This window comes from Phalangium opilio, unplaced genomic scaffold, assembly GCF_054372755.1.
Source record: "Phalangium opilio isolate 3A_F unplaced genomic scaffold, DU_Popi_V2 ptg000650l_1, whole genome shotgun sequence".
NCBI lineage: Eukaryota > Metazoa > Arthropoda > Arachnida > Opiliones > Phalangiidae > Phalangium > Phalangium opilio.
The window spans coordinates 159740-180162 of NW_028324245.1; the positions used below are offsets into that span (position 1 = coordinate 159740).

Below are 20423 nucleotides of genomic sequence, written 5' to 3' on the forward strand. Positions count from 1 at the left end.
TTAGGGGAAGTGGGGAAGTGCAAGGAGGAAAAAACAAGGTTAAAAACAATGTGAATGGGAAAACTATGTCATAGAGGATATAATTTTGAGTGCTATAGAATATGATCCTAAACTAATAAGGATATTTACCCAGGTGTCTTAAAAAATTAACTACACATACACTATTGGGGGTTGTTATTATATTATTAAAACGTCTTTTAATTCTATAGCAAGCTATAGATAAACAACTTTTGTAGTTATAGTTACGATCATGAAAAGGTTCTACATCCTAAATTTTACGATTGTAATTACCTTATTATTCGTGAAGTTCATAATATGGAATAAAAAATTACATGTTTATTGGGACACGGAACTGCAGGCCGCAAGTAATTGTCCAAATGTCCAAGAGGAAAGTGTAAGAAAAGTAATCGTTATAAGCAGGGTACGAAGTGGGTCCTCATTTCTGGGAGATTTACTTCAAAGTCATCCAGGGTCATACTACTTCTTCGAGCCATTGTATTTTATGTCGGGATTTAATGACACCGTCTTTCAGTACCTAAGGGATCTTTTGGATTGCAACTTCCGACCGTGGGAGAACCATTTCCGTTATCTACTTAACACTAGCCGATTCCTATCCAAAAACAACGCTTACAACGTTGATACCCGATCTCTTTGTCCCCATTCCGAGGATTGTTACGATTTAGACAAAGCGAGAGAGATTTGTTTAAAATCCACGTTAAGGGTTGTGAAGTTGGTAAGACTGTCCCTAGTAGGAAATGCGGAGCGCTTGCTGAAGGATATCTACCAGACTAAAATATTGTACTTGGTTCGGGACCCACGAGGAACCATGAAATCCAGAGGTGGTAGACAAGTTCGGAAATGGTGTCGTGAAAGATTTTCGAATTGTTCCTCGGCTTCCTATCTCTGTCGATCCATCGGTGAAGAAATTAAATATTCTGTTCATTTGGATCGGGATTACGCGGCAAGATTCGCGATGGTAAGGTTCGAGGAAGTGGCTTGTCAACCATTCGCAATGGCCAAGAATATCTTCCGGTTCGTAGGGTTCACTAAGGTGATGGAAGAAACTATAGCGTTTCTTCAGAAGAGTACCAGAAATGACTACCATAAAGTTAACCGGGGCAGAGCAATGTACGCTTACGCGACAAGCCGAAAATCGAGTAAAATCGCTTTTGCCTGGCAGAATATTGAAAATTTATCCAATATTATGGAGGTAGAGAAATCTTGCGAAAACCTCTTGGAAAACATATATAGTAGGTTCAGTATGAACACTAGTGAAAACTGCGATTGTCAAGGAATTATTGAAAGAAATGACCTATGTTATCCCAACAAAAGCGTAATCCCTCGACATCTGTCCGAAAAGAATTCCTGAACGATGTCTTGATCCCCGGCTCGATAAAATAGTTAAAAATACGTTCATATAAGCTGTTTCCGAAATATAGTTCATACTTTACATGTGCCATGTGCATTTTGTTTACCAAACATGTTGTTTTTAAATAACGAAAAGGTAAATGGAACAGAAACTATCTTGTCAATGTGATACAGAAGGTTATTAATGACAGAATTAGCGAAATAATATAGGTTACGTTTCAACTCCTAGTTGTGCCATGGTTTTACCTAGTTTATCGTTTAATACAATACAGGTCCACTCAAAAAACGTTTAAACAGTGGTTTCCATAAAACGAACTTTGATTTTAATAAACATCGTGTATTAATTGTCAACGTAATCAATCGCATCGTCTATATTTTTCCCCCACTCCGACGAGGTACATTATAGAAGTAAAATGTTTAGGAAAATATTTCTCGGCGCTCAAGTCCTTAAAATCGCCATCGGATTTATTATAATTAGCATTACGTCAATATGTCTGTATCAAAATAACAACATGGAAGCCCTTTTTCGCCAACAAAACCAAGGACTTGTTCCAGAGTCCGAAGAAGTGGTGAAAAAGGTCATCATTTTCACTACTTATCGAAGTGGCTCCTCATTCCTGGGTGACGTAGTTCAAAGTCATAACGGGTCTTACTATTTCTTCGAACCAATTCGATTTATGACGGAATTTTCGAAGACACCGGTAGACGACAGTGTCTACCAGTATATCAACGACCTTTTAGATTGTAACTTTCGACCATGGGTAAACCATATACGTCATCTAGCTGGAAGCGTTCACTTAGCCGTAAATAACGCGTACAAGGTTAAACCCGGGGCACTCTGTCCCCTTGACGGTACTAAGGTAAGTGATGGGAATTGCTACGATTTGGACAAGGCCAGCGAGATATGTTCCAAGTCAAAGCTCAGGGTTATCAAGATGGTAAGAATGTACCTCGTGGTAAACGCCGAAAGATTACTAAACGACATCGAGGGACTTCAAATCTTGTACTTGGTACGTGATCCCAGAGGCATCGTTCAGTCCAGAAAGAAGGGGGCCATTCAATCATGGTGTATTAATGACGAATCTTGTTCATCGATTTCATATTTCTGCGAATTTATCCATGAAGAATTTCAGTACACTCTGTATCTGGACATGAAATATCCCGAAAGGTTTGCCACAATTAGATTTGAAGAATTGGCTTGTCAGCCTTTCAAGATGGCTGAATATATCTTTCGATTCCTCGGGTTTCCTAACATTTCCCAAGAAGTGTCGGTCTTTCTAAACGAAAACACTGATGGTAATCATTGTGACAAAAAAGACGACGAGGTTAGAGACGTCGTCTATTCGACGTGTAGGGATTCTGGTAAAATAGCATTTTCGTGGCACAATAGTCAATCTTCGGAGATAATTTCAACAACTGAGAATGAATGCGGGAATTTGTTTGGAACTATATACACAAACTTCAGTTTGAACGCTATCGAAAACTGCGATTGTCAAGGTATAATAGACAGAAATGAATTATGCTATCCCAACAAGAAATATTTTCCAACCCATCTTTCTGAAAAGAACTTTAATCTAGGCCTATAATGAAACATATTTTTGGTGAAAACAACGAAAGTATGTCTTTTCCGTGGAGGTGAAAGGTTAAAAACTTGGAATCACGTGCAAATCTACACTTTGAATTTCGCGCCGCGTTTTTCTTTTTAGATGTTTCAAAAAAAGCAAGGAGTATAACAAGAAGAGTGGACACATATTTATTTGATTGAAACTGAAAAAGTACAACAACAACAAAAAAAAAAAATGTTTACAGCCTTCATAGTGCTGTCTCAAATATTATACAACTGTTTCAAACATTCGATTTGTTGGAGAGTACAAGTTTCTCCAACTTTTTGGATCAAAGTCGATATTTCTAAAAAAAAAATAAATAAAATTTTGATGTTATGTTAATAAAAAATTAATTCCTAGAACTTAAAGAGATGTTGAACCTTTTTTCTCTTCAGTGGACAAGAACATTAATATAGTAGAGAAACGTCCAACTTTGGCTAAATTTGTCAAGTACTTGATATAGATATCTACTTCCCTAAAATTTAAATTTAATTTCAAGCCTTAATTTTAATTTTTTAAGAAAAAAACTTATTTTCTTTTACCCTTTGTAATTCTGACTCAGAATTTTAAGTATACTCGTAAATATTTCAGTTTCAATTGAGTTTTTAAAAGTGGTTGAAAAATTTTCTGGAGGAAAATTCTGCAAAATTTTGTAGATGATTTTATATTTTTTAGACTTTTTTGACCTTTGAACTCTATATTATATTTTAATGGGTTTACCATTAAATACTTGTACTGAGTTTCAGGCCAGTGTCTTAAAAGCCTCCAATCACGTTCAAATTGGAATGAATTGATTGGAATTGGTGGAACATTGGGGGAAGGTCCCACATCATGTTCTTCTTCTAATTTTTCCTTTGTTTTTGGACTATTTTCTAAATTGGCCTTTGTGGATTTAATTTTTTTGATAACCTCATTATCACTAATGACGGTTTTTGGTTTGTCTTTTTGCAAAGGTTGAGGTGGTGATATAGCTTTAACAGATTCCTCCTTAAGAGGAGGAATGTCTACTATTTCTAATCTCCTTAATGGCTTCTAAAACAATTGATGTTTAATTTTTAAATAAAATACCTTATTAAGGAACTAATTAAAATTAGTTATCAGGGTTCATACAAAATTTGGAAAACTGATTTCCCTGACATTTCCATGGTCCCCCCCCCATATATTTCCAGGTGTAAAACCCCTAGTAACTGCAAGAGTGGTTTTTTTGGAGTAATAACTACAGGGTTCGTACGAAATTTTTACATTGAAAATCCCTGACTCTTCGAGTTATCCCTGACCAAATTTTGCCTACATCCCTGACCATTTTAAGGTGTTTACCAGAGCCAACTTCATCACACCTGGCTCATATTTAGCATTGCTCGAAGTATGGTTTGATATGCCAAACAAAATCCCTGACACATCCCTGACTTTTTAGGAAAATGTTTCAAATCCCTGACTTTTTCCTCTATTTTTCATATCCCTGACTTATCCAGGTTATCCAGGTTCCGTACGAACCCTGAACTATGATAATGGACATTTTTAGGCCAAATTCCCTGAATTTTACTAAAGTTTTTAATATCCCTGAAATTTTAGTCAATTTATTTCCCTAACTTCTCCAGCTAGGTTTGCATGAACCCTAGTAATATACCTTTGATCTAGATTCTAATGATTTCTCAATTGGGTATATTATCCCATCATTTTCAGAAGATGATTTACTTTCTAAAGTTGGTAATATAATTGGAGTTTTCCCTTTTGTTTCAGTTTCACTTATTATATCTTTTGATTTTTCCCTTTTCTTAAATACCTTTAGGATTGATTTTATGTTTTATTATCACACCCTTCCCTTTTCAAACCACCCAGATTCAACTTACTTCATTAATTTTATCTAATTCCACTCTGGCTTGTTTATTACTAGGATCCATTTCTACTACTTTAAGAAAATCTTGTCTAGCCAATTGGTATTTTTTTAAAGCTAGACGGCAAACTCCTCTTCTGTAGAAAGCTTTTACAAAAGTATGATCTAGAGAGATTGATTGTGTGCAATCTTTTTCAGCCGCTGCGTGTCTATCCCATAATAATTTAGGTTAAATCTGACCCCAAAAATTGTGTTAAAAGTATTAAGGTATGTTGTCATACTGTTCCAATTTCATCAGAGCCATAGCTCTGTTAGCTGGGAGGATGAAGTTTGTGGGATCATCTTGAATTCCTCTTGTGTAACAACAAATGGCTTCCTGGTACTTTCCCTTTTTGAACAATTCATTACCCTTGTCTTTTTCTAGAATAGCTCGCTGTTTCTTTCTCTCGACTTCGTATTCTTCATCCTCGGTATTATCCCCTTCGGAAGATTCTGATTCACTGTTTCCACTTTCCATACCTTCATCTACTTTAACCCCAGGTTTTTCACTCGTTCCATTAGAGTTCCTAGAGATATCTAATGGATTTGAATTGCGTACTGGTGGCAACTGCTGCAATAAAATTTAAAATATAATTAATTACACGATAAACCATTCAGAGAAGGTAGAGGTGTTCAGAATCGGAAACACGTGGGTTTAGGAATTCGCAAAGGCTTAGGATATGTCAAAATCACACCTTTACGTTGTTTACATCCTCATCTTTAGAGTTTTTTAAAAGATCTTCATCTTTTTTACGGATTTCGGACTCCCATCTATCTAAATCCTTCAGATAATCCTGTAATTCTTGCGAATTATCTTTAATTTGTTTTGAAATTTCAGCCCCGGAACTAGACATGATGATCTTTCACGTTCGTTTACTGAAACTGCAATTCGGTTTAAAAAACATGGACGACGAAATTCGTAAAAAGCCACGTGACTGATTTCGTTGACTCTGATTGGTTGAACGCTATAGAGGATTAGAGGACAGAGTGCAAATAACAGGGCCGGAAATAAGAGAAATTTCTTATAGGACATGTGTCCAGTGACCCCCACTTTGACTAGATATTTTATAGGACATTGTCCACTGGAGTGTGCAAAATAGTATCGCATCTTCATAGTCAAGCCATGGTCAAATTGTCCAGTGATGCCCTTCGTTTTTGAAAAAATTATGGGACATTTTAAAATTTTATTGGACAATGTCCAGTGTCCTGTGCTTATTTCCGGCCCTTGTGCAAACTGAACAACAAATTCAAGGAAACAAGGCTTAAGGCGTCGTGTTTTGTAACTTTTGTTGTGCCGTGGTAATCAAACAAAGCGGGTTTACTAAAGTTAATTGAAGAAAATTAAGTTATATTTGATAGAGTATTAAAACATGGAAACTCTACTAGAACAGCAAAGACGGTACCATGAAGAAAGGGAAAGACTTATGGATGCGATGGTGAGAGAAATGTTACAGAAAAAGTCATCGGTAAGCTATACTAACAACAAGCAAGCAACTCGGCTTGGCTAGGTTTTAATTATATTATATTAAATTTTACGTAGAATCGGGAACAAATTAACTCCGATCACCGTTTAAGGCTGTATCTTGACGTAAGCCTATTTGAATTATGCCATAAAAACCTTTAAAAATATTAAACTTTAATTTCTTTGTAGCGTCATGTTACTTGTTCTCAAAACCTAAAAGAACTCTATGAAGATAAGGATGGGTAAATACCTTAGCTAAAACTTATTTCCGCTTTAATTCTAATAAATTTATCTAATAAATCTAGTCAAAGAAAAGAAGAAATCGCAACCTTATCAGGACCCAATGAGTTTGCCGAATTCTATTCTAGATTGAGAACAATTAAAGAGTTTCATAGAAAACATCCTAATGAAGTTAGCATCCCGATGTCAGTTGAATTTGAGGAACTAATGCAGTCCAGAGAAAACCCTACTGAAGAAATGCTAAGTTAGTCTTTAGTCTTGAAAAAATCAGGATAAAATAAATAATAATTATTGTTTAATTAATTTTTATATAGATATAATTGACTTTACCGATGAAGAGGGTTACGGAAAATATTTAGATCTTCACGAATGTTATGAAAAATACATCAACCTGAAAGGAGTTGATAGAGTAGATTATTTGTCTTATTTAGCAACATTTGACCAGTTATTTGAAATTCCAAAGGAGAGGAAAAATTCAGAATATAGAAAGTAACTTAATTAAATTAACATTTAAGTTAATAAATTAAATTACAATGCTAATTTTGATATATTTTTAGGTATCTTGAAAGCCTGATTGAGTACTTGGAAGATTATTGTGTCAGAGTTAAACCCTTACTTGATATTACGGATGTAAGATTAAATATAATTAACTTTCTCTTAATTTAATTAATTATTAAACCTAATCATTTAAGTTTTTTAATTTAATTCAGGAAATGGATTTCATTATGGCTGATTTTGATAAACAATGGGAAGCTGGAACTCTTCCTGGATGGCCTGTAATTAATTTAAAGAAAAAAACATTAGTTTAATTAAAGTTTATAATTAATATGTTTTTCTATTTAATTAATGTTTCAAATTTAGAAAGAAACAGGTGGCGCTCTGACACATGCCGGGGCTCATTTAGATTTATCCGCATTTTCATCTGCTGAAGTATAATAATTTTATTAATTAATTCTTGATTAAAAATAAAATGTTTTTAATTATCTATTTTTTGTTTAAAAAATTAAAACTTTTTAGGAACTTGCTTCATTGGGTTTGGATCGTCTAAAATCCGCTCTTATGGCTTTAGGTCTAAAATGCGGAGGAACTCTGGAAGAAAGAGCTCAAAGATTATTCGGCACTAAAGGAAAAATGTTGAGAGAACTTGATCCATCATTATTTGCCAAATCCAAACCGGGAAAAGCTGGAAAAAATCGAGATTTTGAAAAACATAGAGAGATTGCCATATTGGAAGCTCAAGTTTATCGTTTTGTGGAAATTCTATCAGTAATTACGTTACAATTACCATTTAAATACTTATTACTTAACTTATTACTCAAATTTCAGGAACAACGTCAATCTACTAAAGAAAATGTTCAAAGAAAACAAGCAAGAACTATTGGAGAACGTGAAGAATCAGATAATGAAGCTACTGACACCGATTCTGAAGAAGAGGAAGATAATGATGTCATTTATAATCCCAAAAATCTTCCACTGGGTTGGGATGGAAAGGTATTATACTTTTTCAACTCTGGATGAAGGGGGCGGGTCTCTGGATGAAGGGGCGGGTCTCTGGATGACGGGGGCGGGTCTCTGGATGACGGGGGCGGGACTCTGGATGAAGGGGCGGGACTCTGGACGACGGGGGCGGGTCTCTGGATGACGGGGGCGGGTCTCTGGATGACGGGGGCGGGTCTCTGGATGAAGGGGCGGGTCTCTGGATGAAGGGGCGGGACTCTGGATGAAGGGGCGGGACTCTGGATGAAGGGGGCGGGACTCGAGAGATCATTACCTAAGATTACAAAACTTTTTTTTTTAAATTTAGCCCATCCCTTATTGGCTCTACAAACTTCACGGTTTAAACATCACCTACAGTTGCGAAATTTGCGGAAATCAGACTTACAAGGGACCAAAAGCATTCCAAAGACATTTTGCTGTAAGATTAATTAAGTTTATCAAAACTTTTAGGGCTAAATAATTAACTTTTTTTTACCAACAGGAATGGCGACACGCTCACGGAATGAGATGTTTAGGAATCCCAAATACAGCTCATTTTGCTAATGTTACTCAAATAGAGGATGCTCTAAACTGTAAAATACCTAAAAAAAATATTAAAATCAAGATCTATATGAATTAAATATATTACTTAACTTTTCAGTGTGGCAGAAACTAAAGGATATTAAAATGAAGGAACGTTTTCTTTCTATTAATGAAGAAGAATACGAGGATTCTCAAGGCAATGTTGTTAACAAGAAAACCTTTGAAGATCTAAAACGTCAAGGCTTATTGTAATCAGTCCATTGTACATTTTTTTTTTAAATGGATGTAACAAGACATTATTTTTAATTATTTCACCATTGGTATAAAGATTAAGTCTAATAAAAACTTTCTCATATATTAATTTGCTTTCATTTCATTCTTAAAAAGACCAAAAAAACAAAATAAACGGAAAACAGTTACTCAAAACACTATTTTGTTTTTTAAATGATTTTCTTCCCCCAAAGGATTTCGAACAAATACTATATAATATTTTACCGGTAATTTTATAGTAAGCTTTGGTTAAAATCGAGGTAATTAGTAGTAATTACTCATTATTGCACTGCCAACAATATTTTTTTTTTACGGAATTAATTATGACATGCGCTATTTAACAACCTCCCAACTGGAGCTAAATATAGTAAATATATTTTTCTACACAACACAAGCGTATTTAGCTCCATTAATTAAATTAAATAAATTTTTTTTACACGTAACAATGATAAAAGAGATTATTTCCTCAATATAACTTCATTTTTTTTTTATCATAAGTAATTATTAGGCGTATGCGAGCCCGAGTCCTTGAATTATCGGACTCGCACATTTTCCTATAGGAATTTGCAAGTACTCGCGAGTCCATTTCTACTTCGCGAGGGGTCAACTTATAACAAATTTTCAGTAAAAATCGCTAACAAAGGCTTAAGAGATAGCTTTAGTTGTCACGCATGCGCATTACACCGCTAACAAAAGCTAAGGTATCAACTTAGGACTCGCGGGTACTACTTGGAATCGCAGCCTAAAAATTTGGACTCGCGCACCTCTAGTAATTATTCAACACCACCTAAGTGCGTATCTGTTTCAAGATTTCCTACTCACAAGGGGGGGGGGGCTATATAATTAATTAACTTACGATTCTACCTTAAAATTTAACGAAGTTAAAAGTTGCCAACAGAGTACAAAAAATAAAGCATTCTTTCATTATTGCAATTAAATATCAGCAAGAAACCAGAAGAAGAAAAAAATAAAACACATTGTGAGAATGAAAACCGCACGATAATAATACTGAATGAATAACAAAAGAATTAAAGATTATGATTCTATAAATTACAAATACCAATAAGATTATTATTTACTTTAGAGACAACTTTATATATTTTATATATATTTGCGTTATTATTTAGATTTCATTTTCTCCTCCTTCATTATCAGACAGCGATTATTTATTTATTTAATTATATATACTTTTAGAGTTTTTGTTTACCTACAAATACAAACACTGATTTCTAAATAATTATCAACTTTAGATAATATATATACAAATATTACTTAATAAAACAAAACGTTATTCCGCGCGTTTTACATATATTTCGTAACCTTAAATTGTTTTCTCTTCATTAGCTAGATTAATCTTTATTCGTTAAATTTTAACTTATCACTTTAAGGGGGCAAAAAACAAATACCATCAAGTAAGCTCGATAAAACTTAGTTCATCTATTGTTATCTAGGCTAAAATAAAACATTTGATATTATTTTATACAATTTAAAGATAATTAATACGCAGGAACAAATATATCTTTCTTAAGCCTGGGCGAGTACCCCTCCCCCCCTTTTTTTTACTATGGGGAATACCTAATTATTTTTCTCCGCGAATACCAAGACGAATAGTGATTTCTGAATTCAATATCTAATAATTAGGCTTAACAATCGTCGAGGACAAAGGCCGCCTAACCCTAAGCCTAACCCTAGTCGAAGACAAAAGCCGCCTAAGCCTAACCCTAGTCGGAGACAAAGGCCGCCTAAGCCTAACCCTAGTCGAAGACAAAGGCCGCCTAAGCCTAACCCTAGTCGAAGACAAAGGCCGCCTAAGCCTAACCCTAGTCGAAGACAAAGGACGCCTAAGCCTAACCCTAGTCGAAGACAAAGGACGCCTAAGCCTAACCCTAGTCGAAGACAAAGGACGCCTAAGCCTAACCCTAGTCGAAGACAAAGGACGCCTAAGCCTAACCCTAGTCGAAGACAAAGGACGCCTAAGCCTAACCATAGTCGAAGACAAAGGACGCCTAAGCCTAACCATAGTCGAAGACAAAGGACGTATAAACCTAACCCTAGTCGAAGACAAAGGATGTCTAAGCCCAACCCTAGTCGAAGACAAAGGACGTCTAAGCCTAAAGGCCGCCTAACCCTAACACTGTTGAAGGCTATAGAAAATGTTATTCGTCTAGATATTCTACCGAAATATTCTGCTGATATTAAAGTATTCGCCCAGCCTTAAATCTTTTTCTACTATATTTATCAGTTTCAATCCTGAAAGGGGTTGAATATCTCACGGTTTATAATTTGAACTTAATCCCTTCCAAGGTTGCAAACCGAACGGGAGTCTAGTTGCCTTATAGGAGATTCTATATAGATATATCTTAGTTTTGAATAAACTCCCTGCTAGTTTAAAATATCTTTTACGCTGGAAAAATGGAGATTAAACCAAAATAACTTCATTTAAATAAAAATTACTTATGACTTAATGATCTTATAACTAGGCCTATATTCTACATTTTAAACTTTTCAATATTAAAACGGAAAAATAATATACTAAGCTACAATCTTTCGTTTAAAAGGAAAGAAAAAAATCATACAATATGATTTAAGAGAAAAAAAAATTGATTTTCGTTTAATAAAACAAAAAACAATGGAATAAACTGGGTAGTTTTTTCTCTCTTTCTCTTGTATAATAAATATCACAGTTATGTTATGTTGAATTTTATTTGGCAGTGGCGATTTTTTTTTTTTTTTTAGTCTCTGGAAAGAAAATCTCAACTCCCATCTAATTTATTTATAATTTTTACGCGTTCAAAACATTCTTTTCTGGAAAAAAATCTTAATTGTTGTCAATCGTGAAACTTTTGCGTCAATATAATATTAATTAATTAATATTTAGTTTAATTAAAAAGAAACTATAGGGTTAAAAAAGAGTTAGGTTAGGAAGTTTATGACTTTAGTATACTCGATATTGTTGAACTTGAAAAAGGTTTGGAGGAATTAGTTTTCATCGGAGAGCATGAAGAAGAAGGGGGGGGGGGCTAATTTTAACTTTTAAAGATTTATATATACGAGTGACAATATTATTAATTAATTAATTATAGAGTCATTTTCTTTTTAAATGTTTTTAAAAACATTTATGTGAGCAAATGGCAGATAATTTGTATGTTATGTTACTTTATAATTATTTAAATTCATCCGTGTTCCTAAATACATTTTTGCTTTTTTTTTTATTGAAGTTTAAAGTCAGGACATGGTGTCCAACTTTACTTTATACGCGCAAATTATTAATTTCACATTATCCTTGTTGATTAAAGATGATGGAAAATATTAGATAAGATTAAATAAAGATTAATTAAAACGAAAGGAGAATAAATAAAACAACAACAAACCAAAACCCTTACCCTATTTGATTGTTCGGTAAAAATGGTCAAGACATTTCTTCCCTCGTGCAGAGGATTGCACGAATATCCGACCGTTATTAACTCCTGTTTCTTGTTATTTAAGGTCACCCACGTTACCAGGTAATTACCATCAGCTCCGTCAAGTTTACAGGACACTTCCTTTTCGGATATCGTAGCTTTGGCAATAAAGATTATGTAGCCATTTCCGGCGACTAAAATACGCTCATAATTATAAGTCCAAAGTCTTTAAGCGCAATTTTACTTTACGATTTTGACCTCCCAAAAAATTTACCGTTACCAGAATTAGGATCCAATTCTTGATAGTCAAAGGCGATTGTTATTTCAGACTGCTCGTTAAGAGAGTAACAATGTAAGGGAAATAGGGCGTACATGATATCAGCGTCACTCAGTAATGCAGTTCTGACTTCAGTTTCGAAACAAGCTTTGACCCTGAATGGTTTTTTAGGGTTTGTTATATATTCTAAAAGAATGAATGGTGGGGTCTCTCGCGTCAAGAATAAGGTACCTTTGGACGTGAGTCGTTATGAAGTTCTGGATTTTAGGATTCTTAGCTTGATTAGCCATTTTAACGGCACTTTGCCCTCGGGAATTAACCAGAACAAAATTAGCTCCGGCGTTTAATAGTTTTACTAAGGAATTAAAATCGCCCGCCAAACAAGCCTTTTTAAGGAAAAATAGAGAAGTATGTTAGAATAATTCAAAGTATCCGTGTTTAAAATGTTAAGAAAAAGGGAGGAAAGAACTACAATCATTAGAGCGGTCATCCCTTGCGCATTTTGCTTATCCTTATAGGCGCCATGTTGCAAGAGTTTTTGGACAACTTCAAAATTGGACTAAAATAAACGTTGTAATTCATAATTTTGCTTTTCCCACGGAGTTATATTCAAAAAAGTTATATTTATACATTTTGGCAAGCAGCCATGAGTATCGTTGTACCATCAGTAGACTGGGTATTGATATCGGCCCCATTTCTAATTAGAACTTCCATGATTTTCCAGTTATTGGAAGCCAATGCGTCCATAAGTAGCTGGTGAGTGACGCTAGTGAGCGTCAGATAGTCTATTTCTTTGCTGTATAATTTGTACAATTCTTCTACAAGGGCAGAGTTGCCGTCAACCACTGCCGTGAATAATTCTAATACAGAAGATACGCTTTCAAACTTCTATACATAATATGAAGTAACAGAACTAAGCCAGGGTTCATACAACTTCTAGAAAACCGATTTCCCTGATCCTCGCAGGTTTTTTCACACACTTTCCTGGTATTTCCATGTTTTTTCCCATATATCCGCCTATTTCCACGATTTTTTTCCCCATATATCCGCCGTATTTTCGAGTTTTCTCCCATATATCCGCCGTATTTTCACGTTTTCTCCCATATATCCGCTGTATTTTCACGTTTTTCCCATATATCCGCCGTATTTTCGAGTTTTTTTCCCATATATCCGCCATATTTTCGCGTTTTTTCCCCATATATCCGCCATATTTTCGCGTTTTTTCCCCATATATCCGCCGTATTTCCACGTTTTTTCCCCACATATCCGCCGTATTTCCACGTTTTTTCCCCACATATCGCCCGTATTTAAAGGTTTTTCCCCATATATCCGCCGTATTTTTACGTTTTTTCCCCATATATCCGCCGTATTTCCACGTTTTTCCCCATATATCCGCCGTATTTTCGCGTTTTTTCCCCATATATCCGCCGTATTTTCGCGTTTTTTGCCATATACCCGCCGTATTTTCGCGTTTTTTCCCATATAACCGCCGTATTATCGCGTTTTTTCCCCTATACCCGCCTTATTTCCACGTTTTTTCCCCACATATCGGCCGTATTTAAAGGTTTTTCCCCACATATCGGCCGTATTTAAAGGTTTTTCCCCACATATCGGCCGTATTTCCAGATTTTTCCCCACATATCCCCCGTATTTCAAGGTTTTTTCCCCCACATATCCCCCGTATTTCAAGGTTTTTTTCCCCCACATATCCCCCGTATTTCAAGGTTTTTTTCCCCCACATATGCCCCGTATTTCAAGGTTTTCCCCCCACATATGCCCCGTATTTCCAGGTGCAAGTGCACCTAGTAACTGCAGGAGTGTTTTTTTGAAGTAATAATTACAGGATTGATTATTGTCAATTGGAGCAGCCCTTTCAAGGCAAACTTACTCAAGCATCACAAACTTCCCAGAGTTTTTGCTCAATTATTTTAGTAAACAATTTAATTCCCTGGTATTTCCAGATTTGTATGAACTCTGTAGGCCTTTTTCACGAACCATCTAATAGGTTCCTTTTTGGAGGAGGAGTGATAGATGCTTTTTGTACTGGAACTTTAGTTTCACGTTTTGACTCTTTAGACATTTTTTTCCTACTACGTAAATTATGCGATTTTCTCTCTAGCATATTTGGCGTGGCTTTGGAATAAGAACAACTCGCGAGCTAATGAGTAAGTTGAGAGAATAGTCAGAAAACTGTAGAATTTACCAATTAAATGGGGGGGGGGGGTCACAAATAGGCCTTATTTGGTAGGGTTTATAAAGGATTTATAAAGAGTGTGGGAGTTAATGGGTTTTTTTTTTTTTTTGGAAAATTAGTTTACTTTGTGTCCTTTAATCTTTAACATTAGTTTCCCAGTTGAGCAAGAAACCCTCTCAACTCTCATGATGGAGGATTTTTTATTTATATTTTTGACTCTCGAGAGCTTAGAGCAAGATCGATATAAGCAATCTTTCTGCGGCTTTCTGAGATGTTCGATAGATTGCAAAGAGTTATCAAAAAAGTGAGATAAGGTTTGTAGTACGCCCAAATTAAATTCGCTTTGATCCTGAGCTGTTGAAGGGCGATCTGTACTATCATTAGAAGTGGAACTATGAACGGATGGAGTTTTGGAGCCTGTAGTGTTCTGGTTCCTCTTAGCTCTACGTCCTTTCACGTGGCTATACATATCTTCCTCTCTAATCTGAATATGACCAGCGCTGAAGTCTTTCCAGAAGGTGTCTGGTTGAGATTCCGTTTTTACATCAGATGGAAGACTGTTGCTGGCATTCTCAGAGCTAGTCTTTTATTTTATTGAGAATAGAAACTAAAATCAGTACTTAACGGGGGAAAAGACACGCTTAGAACTCTATTTACATCTTCATTAACATTGGATGTGGCCTCGGCTTGATTTTGGCTTTTGGAAATAGCTCGAGTCCTTTTGGCCTTAATTCTCTTTCCTTGTACTTTCTTATGATGTTTAAAATCTTTTATCATGTCCATGCATTGTATTAGATTCTCTTTAGGTTCCCAGGTATCCTCAGCCCTCCCATAACCCTTCCAACGAATTCTGTATTCCCATTTCCCCTATTTAATCAGTAATAATTTAACTTCGTTACGTAATAGGATCGCGATTAAACATTGTAAACCAAAATCTTACGTGTCTGAATCTGGAATCCACAATTTGCTCAACATCATACATATCTCCGGTAACATTGGCTGCTTCAGCTTTAGTTTCATTTGTAGCGGGCGCGGGGGCATTATCCATTACGCGATCTGCAAATTCATTTTTAACCAATTTGCATTCGGCGAATTTGCCGATTTTTAAATGGTTCGAAGAATTGTTTTCAACGCGATATTCCCGCTCCATTAACTTACTTCCCTTTACTTCCTAAGTTTTAGCTTCCTAACTTCCTAAGCCTAACTTACAAAACACGAAATTTTTTCCCTAAAATTTAAAGCAAATTTGGCTTTCATTCTTATTCTACGTCGTCCCGAATCCGAAAATACGTAGACTTAAGTGGAAATTAACAAATTACTTTCATTAAAATAATTTATAAAAACCTACCAAATACGGAAATATAATTAGGGTTAACGGTAAATCCCGTTTTACGGAACGGACCCAACAAGACCGGGGGTAGTAAAGGCGCTTTTCCTCCTCTCTCCCGTATGACCTTTAAAAACAGTCTGTCCGTCTTTACGCGCGCCTTCCACTGTACTACAGTAGCATTGGGCTTCACTGACAAGAAAAATTGTCTCGAGACCCGTATGGAGCCGCTCAGCGAAGTGATTCGATTGATGAATGAAGACAATCTTTTCAGTCAATAACATAGAGATCCCGGAAAGCGTAGTTATCAGCTGATAGCACCCTGCTGTGTCCCTGTGTGTGGAAGAATCCTTTACAAAGCTAAGCCTTTGCCAAGCCCTATAATTACACGATTCGCCGGCCACTTTGAACCCTTATTGTAGTACCAAAATGCGGAAATCAATCATAAACATCTCGAAAATTATTAAAAATGAATTGCACTACACAAACATCCGTAATTTATCAAGATTTTCAGTTAAATACGACAACTATGGCGATCCGATAAAAGTTTTAAGGCCTGAAAAGGAAGAATGGGATGAATCTGTTGGTCCCAATGATATTTTGGTAAAAATGTTGGCGTCCTCCGTTAACCCCGCCGATATCAACATGATCCAAGGAACATATCCTTTAAAACCCCAATCATTACCAGCTGTTGGAGGTAATGAAGGAGTTGGAGAAGTTGTCAAAGTAAATAATGCAAAGCTTTTGCAATTAAAGGTGCAGATATTAGAAACTACAGTTAACTTTAATTACTCAGATTGGTTCCAATGTCAAATCCTTATCAAAAGGGAATTGGGTGATTCCTTGCAAACAGGGAATTTTTGGCACTTGGACCAGCCATCATAAAGGACCAGAAAACCACTTTATAAAGGTATAAACTGTCAAACCTAATTGACTTGTAATTCAAATTAATTCTATTGTTTACTCTTAGATTGATAATTCAATATCTCTAGAAAGTGCCGTAACAATGTCCATCAATCCTTGTACAGCATACCGAATTTTGAAAGACTTTGTCATCCTTAAACCCGGTGATACTGTCATCCAAAATGGAGCCAATAGTGGAGTGGGCAGAGCCGCAATCCAACTGTCCAAGGTCATGGGGTTGAAGACAATAAACATAGTAAGGCAGAGAGACAATCTAGAGGAGTTGAAAGCGGAATTGATCCAAATTGGAGCGGATTTTGTTGTAACAGAGGAGGAATTAAGGTTAGTGGTAGATCACTTTCTTTGTCCTCAAAGAAACACTAAGTCCTTATTCTTCATCAGGACTGATACGATGGAAAAAATCTTCAAAGAAGTCCCTAAACCCCGCCTAGCCTTTAACTGTGTCGGTGGTAAAAGTACAACAGACATGATGAGACACTTGGCTCCTAAAGGGGTAGTGGTCACTTTTGGAGGGATGTCCAGGCAACCAGTTATTGTACCAACTGCAGCGCTGATTTTTAAAGACATTAGTATTCGCGGTTTCTGGCTTTCAAGATACAATGACCAAAACACTTTTAATCCTGAAAGATTGGAAATGGTCGAGTTCATTACCAATGCTGTTAAAAATGGTCATCTAAAGCCGCCTAATTGCGCGTTCTTACCTTTAGAACAATACCAGGAAGCTATAGAAAATGCTATGACACCATTCATAAATAAAAAATATGTATTTAAAATGAATTAAATGATATTTTTTGGGGGACATTTGGTTGTAGATATTAATGATAATCTAATAAAAGTTGTTTACAATACTCTCTGGCTTCTCTCTTCATGGGACATTGTTAATTTGCTCAATTCCCATTGGTCTTATAAGAGTTCTTAGTATTGAAGTGCAAAAGGTCATGAATCAATGCATAAGTATATAAGATATAGGCCTAATCTATAGTAGTGTGACGCTTCCAATTATTTGAAACCTTAATGTACCGCCTTATACGGGACTTTCGAGGTTACCGCCCCCTTTTTTGGAGAGTTGTTCTGCCAAGGCTACCGAGCGCGTTCGACGACAGGCAATGTCAGCCACTAACTAAAGGCCGCCGACAGGTTATGGCAGCGCCCACAGAAATACCTCTGTAAAGCCCGTATAGAATGCGTCACTAAAAGGGGCCAGAGAAAGTTAATCCGCGTGCCTTCAGGGATGCCACAGTAATTTGGGAGAGAATCTTAAGGTTTGGAACTGAATCGAACAGAACTACAAGTTTTCCGCAGCAGTTCTAGGAACTGGTGACCTTTTAGTACCCCCCTCACTAGTTCAATCATAACCTCAAATAAAAAAGATGAAAGCTATTATTTGGAATTGTTTGTGGACAGATCGAATTCTTTACTTTGTATATATCGACTTCGTATCATTAAAAAAATGAAATGGTTTCTAAAAAAAATAATAGTCCAATCAAGATAAAACGAAACGGACTATATAAAAGCAAGGTGCATCCATGGCAACTCACACAATTCTTGATTTTAACATTCCTCCGAGTTGGTCAACAATCTCGCTCTCTCTCTCTTTAAGTTGAATATGGCTAAAGGGCTTAAGAGTATCGCGGCTATTCGCGCTAATGTGGCTGGAGGCACATTTGGATTAGGACATGGACGCGGTAAAGGGACGAAGGGTCTGGGCAAGGGAGGAGCCCTTCGTCACAGGAGAATCCTTCGCGATACCATCCAGGGTATCACCAAATCCGACATTCGTCGGTTGGCAAGACGCGGAGGTGTCAAACGTATTTCTGGACTCATCTACGAAGAAGTTCGTGGTGTCCTGAAGGTTTTCCTGGAAACTGTCATCAATGATGCCGTCACCTACACCGAGCACGCCAAGCGAAAGACTGTCTCCTTTATGGACGTTGTCTACGCCCTGAAGAGACAAGGAAGACCACTATACGGTTTAGGACCTTAATTAATTGATCAACTATATAAAGAAAACATTAATATTTAAAAAAGAAAAAAACTCTTGACCATTAAGCGAACTATTTTACCAAACCTAGAGAAGATAGGTTTTAATTGTCAAAATGAATTGTATTTTAAATGAGTTTTAAAAATTATGTGTAAAACTATTATAGAATACTAATAAAAATAGAGAATATTTACTTTTGGTTTCGTTCATTTATGTTATTTGTAGAAGTCCACGAGGTACTTGTCCTACATTTCAACTGGGGGGGGGAGGGAGGGAGAGATTTAATTCTTACTTGGCATGCTTATTGACTGTGCATAGTTTAAGATTTCATTCTAGGTAGGGCAGAAATAAAGAAGTTCAACAATACTTTTAAACTCAAAGGTCGATTAGTTGAGCTTAGAAAACCTAGAGTGATTTAGAAAGCAAATAAAGTCTTTGTTTACCTACAATTTTGATAAGGAAACTCTATAGTTTCTCCGAGGTCAATGGAGTCATTACTACTTTGTCCGCAAAAGTTCGAAGTTCTTATCTTATCTCTAACTGCAAAGGAATGAAGGTTGGTTCACATCACCGTGTAAAGGTTTGTTTGACCATGTACAACCAAAGCATAAGTATGCGGTTAACTTTGCCGAGTGGAAAGCAAGTGCGAGATCGCGCCTGATTGGTTAAGCGTGGTCCCAAAGTCCCTATAAAAGGAGAACCGCACCAAGACCTTTTCACTCTCGACCTCAACATGCAGTACCGAACTCAACTTTTGCCGCCTTGACCAATGGACCGCTTTGTTTCCTGATTTAATGGAAGTGGGCTACCCAACTGCTACCATACGCAGCGTCGCGCCCATCAGAGACCGATTTTTTTACTGTACGGTTTTTCACATTTCCGGTTTCTATTCGCGCTAAGGTGGCTGGAGGCCCATTTGGATTTGGACATGGACGCGGTAAAGGGACGAAGGGTCTCGGCAAGGGAGGAGCCCTTCGTCACAGGAGAATCCTTCGCGATACCATCCAGGGTATCACCAAATCCGACATTCGTCGGTTGGCAAGACGCGGAGGTGTCAAACGTATTTCTGGACTCATCTACGAAGAAGTTCGTGGTGTCCTGAAGGTTTTCCTGGAAACTGTCATCAATGATGCCGTCACCTACACCGAGCGCGCCAAGCGAAAGACCGTCTCCTTTACGCAGTGGTGTCTTAACAGCAATACGGACAGGGCCGGATTAAGCAATTTTGCACCCCGGGACCGGGAAAATAATGAAAAACCATTGTTGCTGAGCAGGAAAATCCTTCGCGACACCATCCAGGGGATCAACAAACCGGACATCCGCAGTTTATATTAAAAAAACTCTTGACCATTACGTGAAACAATTATACCAAACCTAGAGTAGATAGGTTTTTATTGTCAAAATGAATTGTATTTAAATGCGGTGGTGTCTTAACAGCATTACAAGTTGATTTTAAATCAACCAAGTCATCCAAATCAGTGAA

The 20423-nt window shown here is 36.5% G+C and overlaps 7 protein-coding genes across 12 annotated transcripts; 5 read left to right on the plus strand and 2 right to left on the minus strand.

Annotated features, from left to right (window-relative positions):
• Positions 1-250: 250 nt before the first annotated feature.
• LOC149588399 (carbohydrate sulfotransferase 1-like) lies at positions 251-1369 on the plus strand. The gene has a single exon (XM_089862701.1). The coding sequence runs from the start codon at positions 251-253 to the stop codon at positions 1367-1369; it is 1119 nt and encodes a 372-aa protein (XP_089718827.1).
• A 412-nt stretch (positions 1370-1781) lies between these two features.
• LOC149588400 (carbohydrate sulfotransferase 1-like) lies at positions 1782-2954 on the plus strand. Its single transcript, XM_089862702.1, has one exon. The coding sequence runs from the start codon at positions 1782-1784 to the stop codon at positions 2952-2954; it is 1173 nt and encodes a 390-aa protein (XP_089718828.1).
• Positions 2955-3096: 142 nt separating this feature from the next.
• LOC149588401 (RNA polymerase II-associated protein 3-like) lies at positions 3097-5766 on the minus strand. Of its 3 annotated transcripts, none has more exons than XM_089862653.1 (8): positions 5541-5766; positions 5088-5413; positions 4823-5015; positions 4600-4755; positions 3693-4004; positions 3515-3612; positions 3353-3447; positions 3097-3276 (listed from the first exon to the last, which is right to left on the minus strand). In XM_089862653.1, exons 1-8 carry the CDS (start codon positions 5697-5699, stop codon positions 3194-3196), a joined length of 1422 nt encoding a protein of 473 aa, XP_089718779.1. In that variant the 5' UTR covers positions 5700-5766; the 3' UTR covers positions 3097-3193. The 3 variants fall into 3 exon arrangements, with proteins under 3 accessions (XP_089718779.1, XP_089718778.1, XP_089718780.1); XM_089862652.1 differs by having other exon boundaries at positions 5088-5416; positions 5541-5765; XM_089862654.1 differs by lacking the exon at positions 4600-4755 and having other exon boundaries at positions 5088-5416; positions 5541-5765.
• Positions 5767-5970: 204 nt separating this feature from the next.
• noi (splicing factor 3a subunit 3 noi) lies at positions 5971-8927 on the plus strand. Its single transcript, XM_089862650.1, has 13 exons — positions 5971-6311; positions 6386-6433; positions 6497-6549; positions 6613-6791; positions 6862-7036; positions 7105-7177; positions 7258-7323; positions 7409-7477; positions 7565-7813; positions 7874-8038; positions 8352-8462; positions 8526-8616; positions 8685-8927. Exons 1-13 carry the CDS (start codon positions 6216-6218, stop codon positions 8816-8818), a joined length of 1509 nt encoding a protein of 502 aa, XP_089718776.1. The 5' UTR covers positions 5971-6215; the 3' UTR covers positions 8819-8927.
• Positions 8928-10003: 1076 nt separating this feature from the next.
• On the minus strand, positions 10004-16195 carry LOC149588403 (uncharacterized). 4 transcript variants are annotated; one of them, XM_089862638.1, is made up of 11 exons: positions 16057-16195; positions 15649-15764; positions 15366-15575; positions 14833-15291; positions 14510-14672; positions 13145-13374; positions 12987-13073; positions 12746-12900; positions 12512-12669; positions 12220-12431; positions 10004-12118 (listed from the first exon to the last, which is right to left on the minus strand). In XM_089862638.1, exons 2-11 carry the CDS (start codon positions 15754-15756, stop codon positions 12062-12064), a joined length of 1839 nt encoding a protein of 612 aa, XP_089718764.1. In that variant the 5' UTR covers positions 15757-15764; positions 16057-16195; the 3' UTR covers positions 10004-12061. The 4 variants fall into 4 exon arrangements, with proteins under 4 accessions (XP_089718764.1, XP_089718763.1, XP_089718761.1 ...); XM_089862637.1 differs by having other exon boundaries at positions 15867-16127; XM_089862635.1 differs by having other exon boundaries at positions 15649-16127.
• Positions 16196-16318: 123 nt separating this feature from the next.
• Positions 16319-17807, plus strand: LOC149588404 (enoyl-[acyl-carrier-protein] reductase, mitochondrial). The gene is made up of 4 exons (XM_089862668.1): positions 16319-16761; positions 16832-16945; positions 17006-17280; positions 17341-17807. The coding sequence occupies exons 1-4, from the start codon at positions 16465-16467 to the stop codon at positions 17738-17740; spliced, it is 1086 nt and encodes a 361-aa protein (XP_089718794.1). The 5' UTR covers positions 16319-16464; the 3' UTR covers positions 17741-17807.
• A 150-nt stretch (positions 17808-17957) lies between these two features.
• Positions 17958-19133, plus strand: LOC149588405 (histone H4-like). The gene has a single exon (XM_089862679.1). The coding sequence runs from the start codon at positions 18566-18568 to the stop codon at positions 18941-18943; it is 378 nt and encodes a 125-aa protein (XP_089718805.1). The 5' UTR covers positions 17958-18565; the 3' UTR covers positions 18944-19133.
• Positions 19134-20423: the final 1290 nt, after the last annotated feature.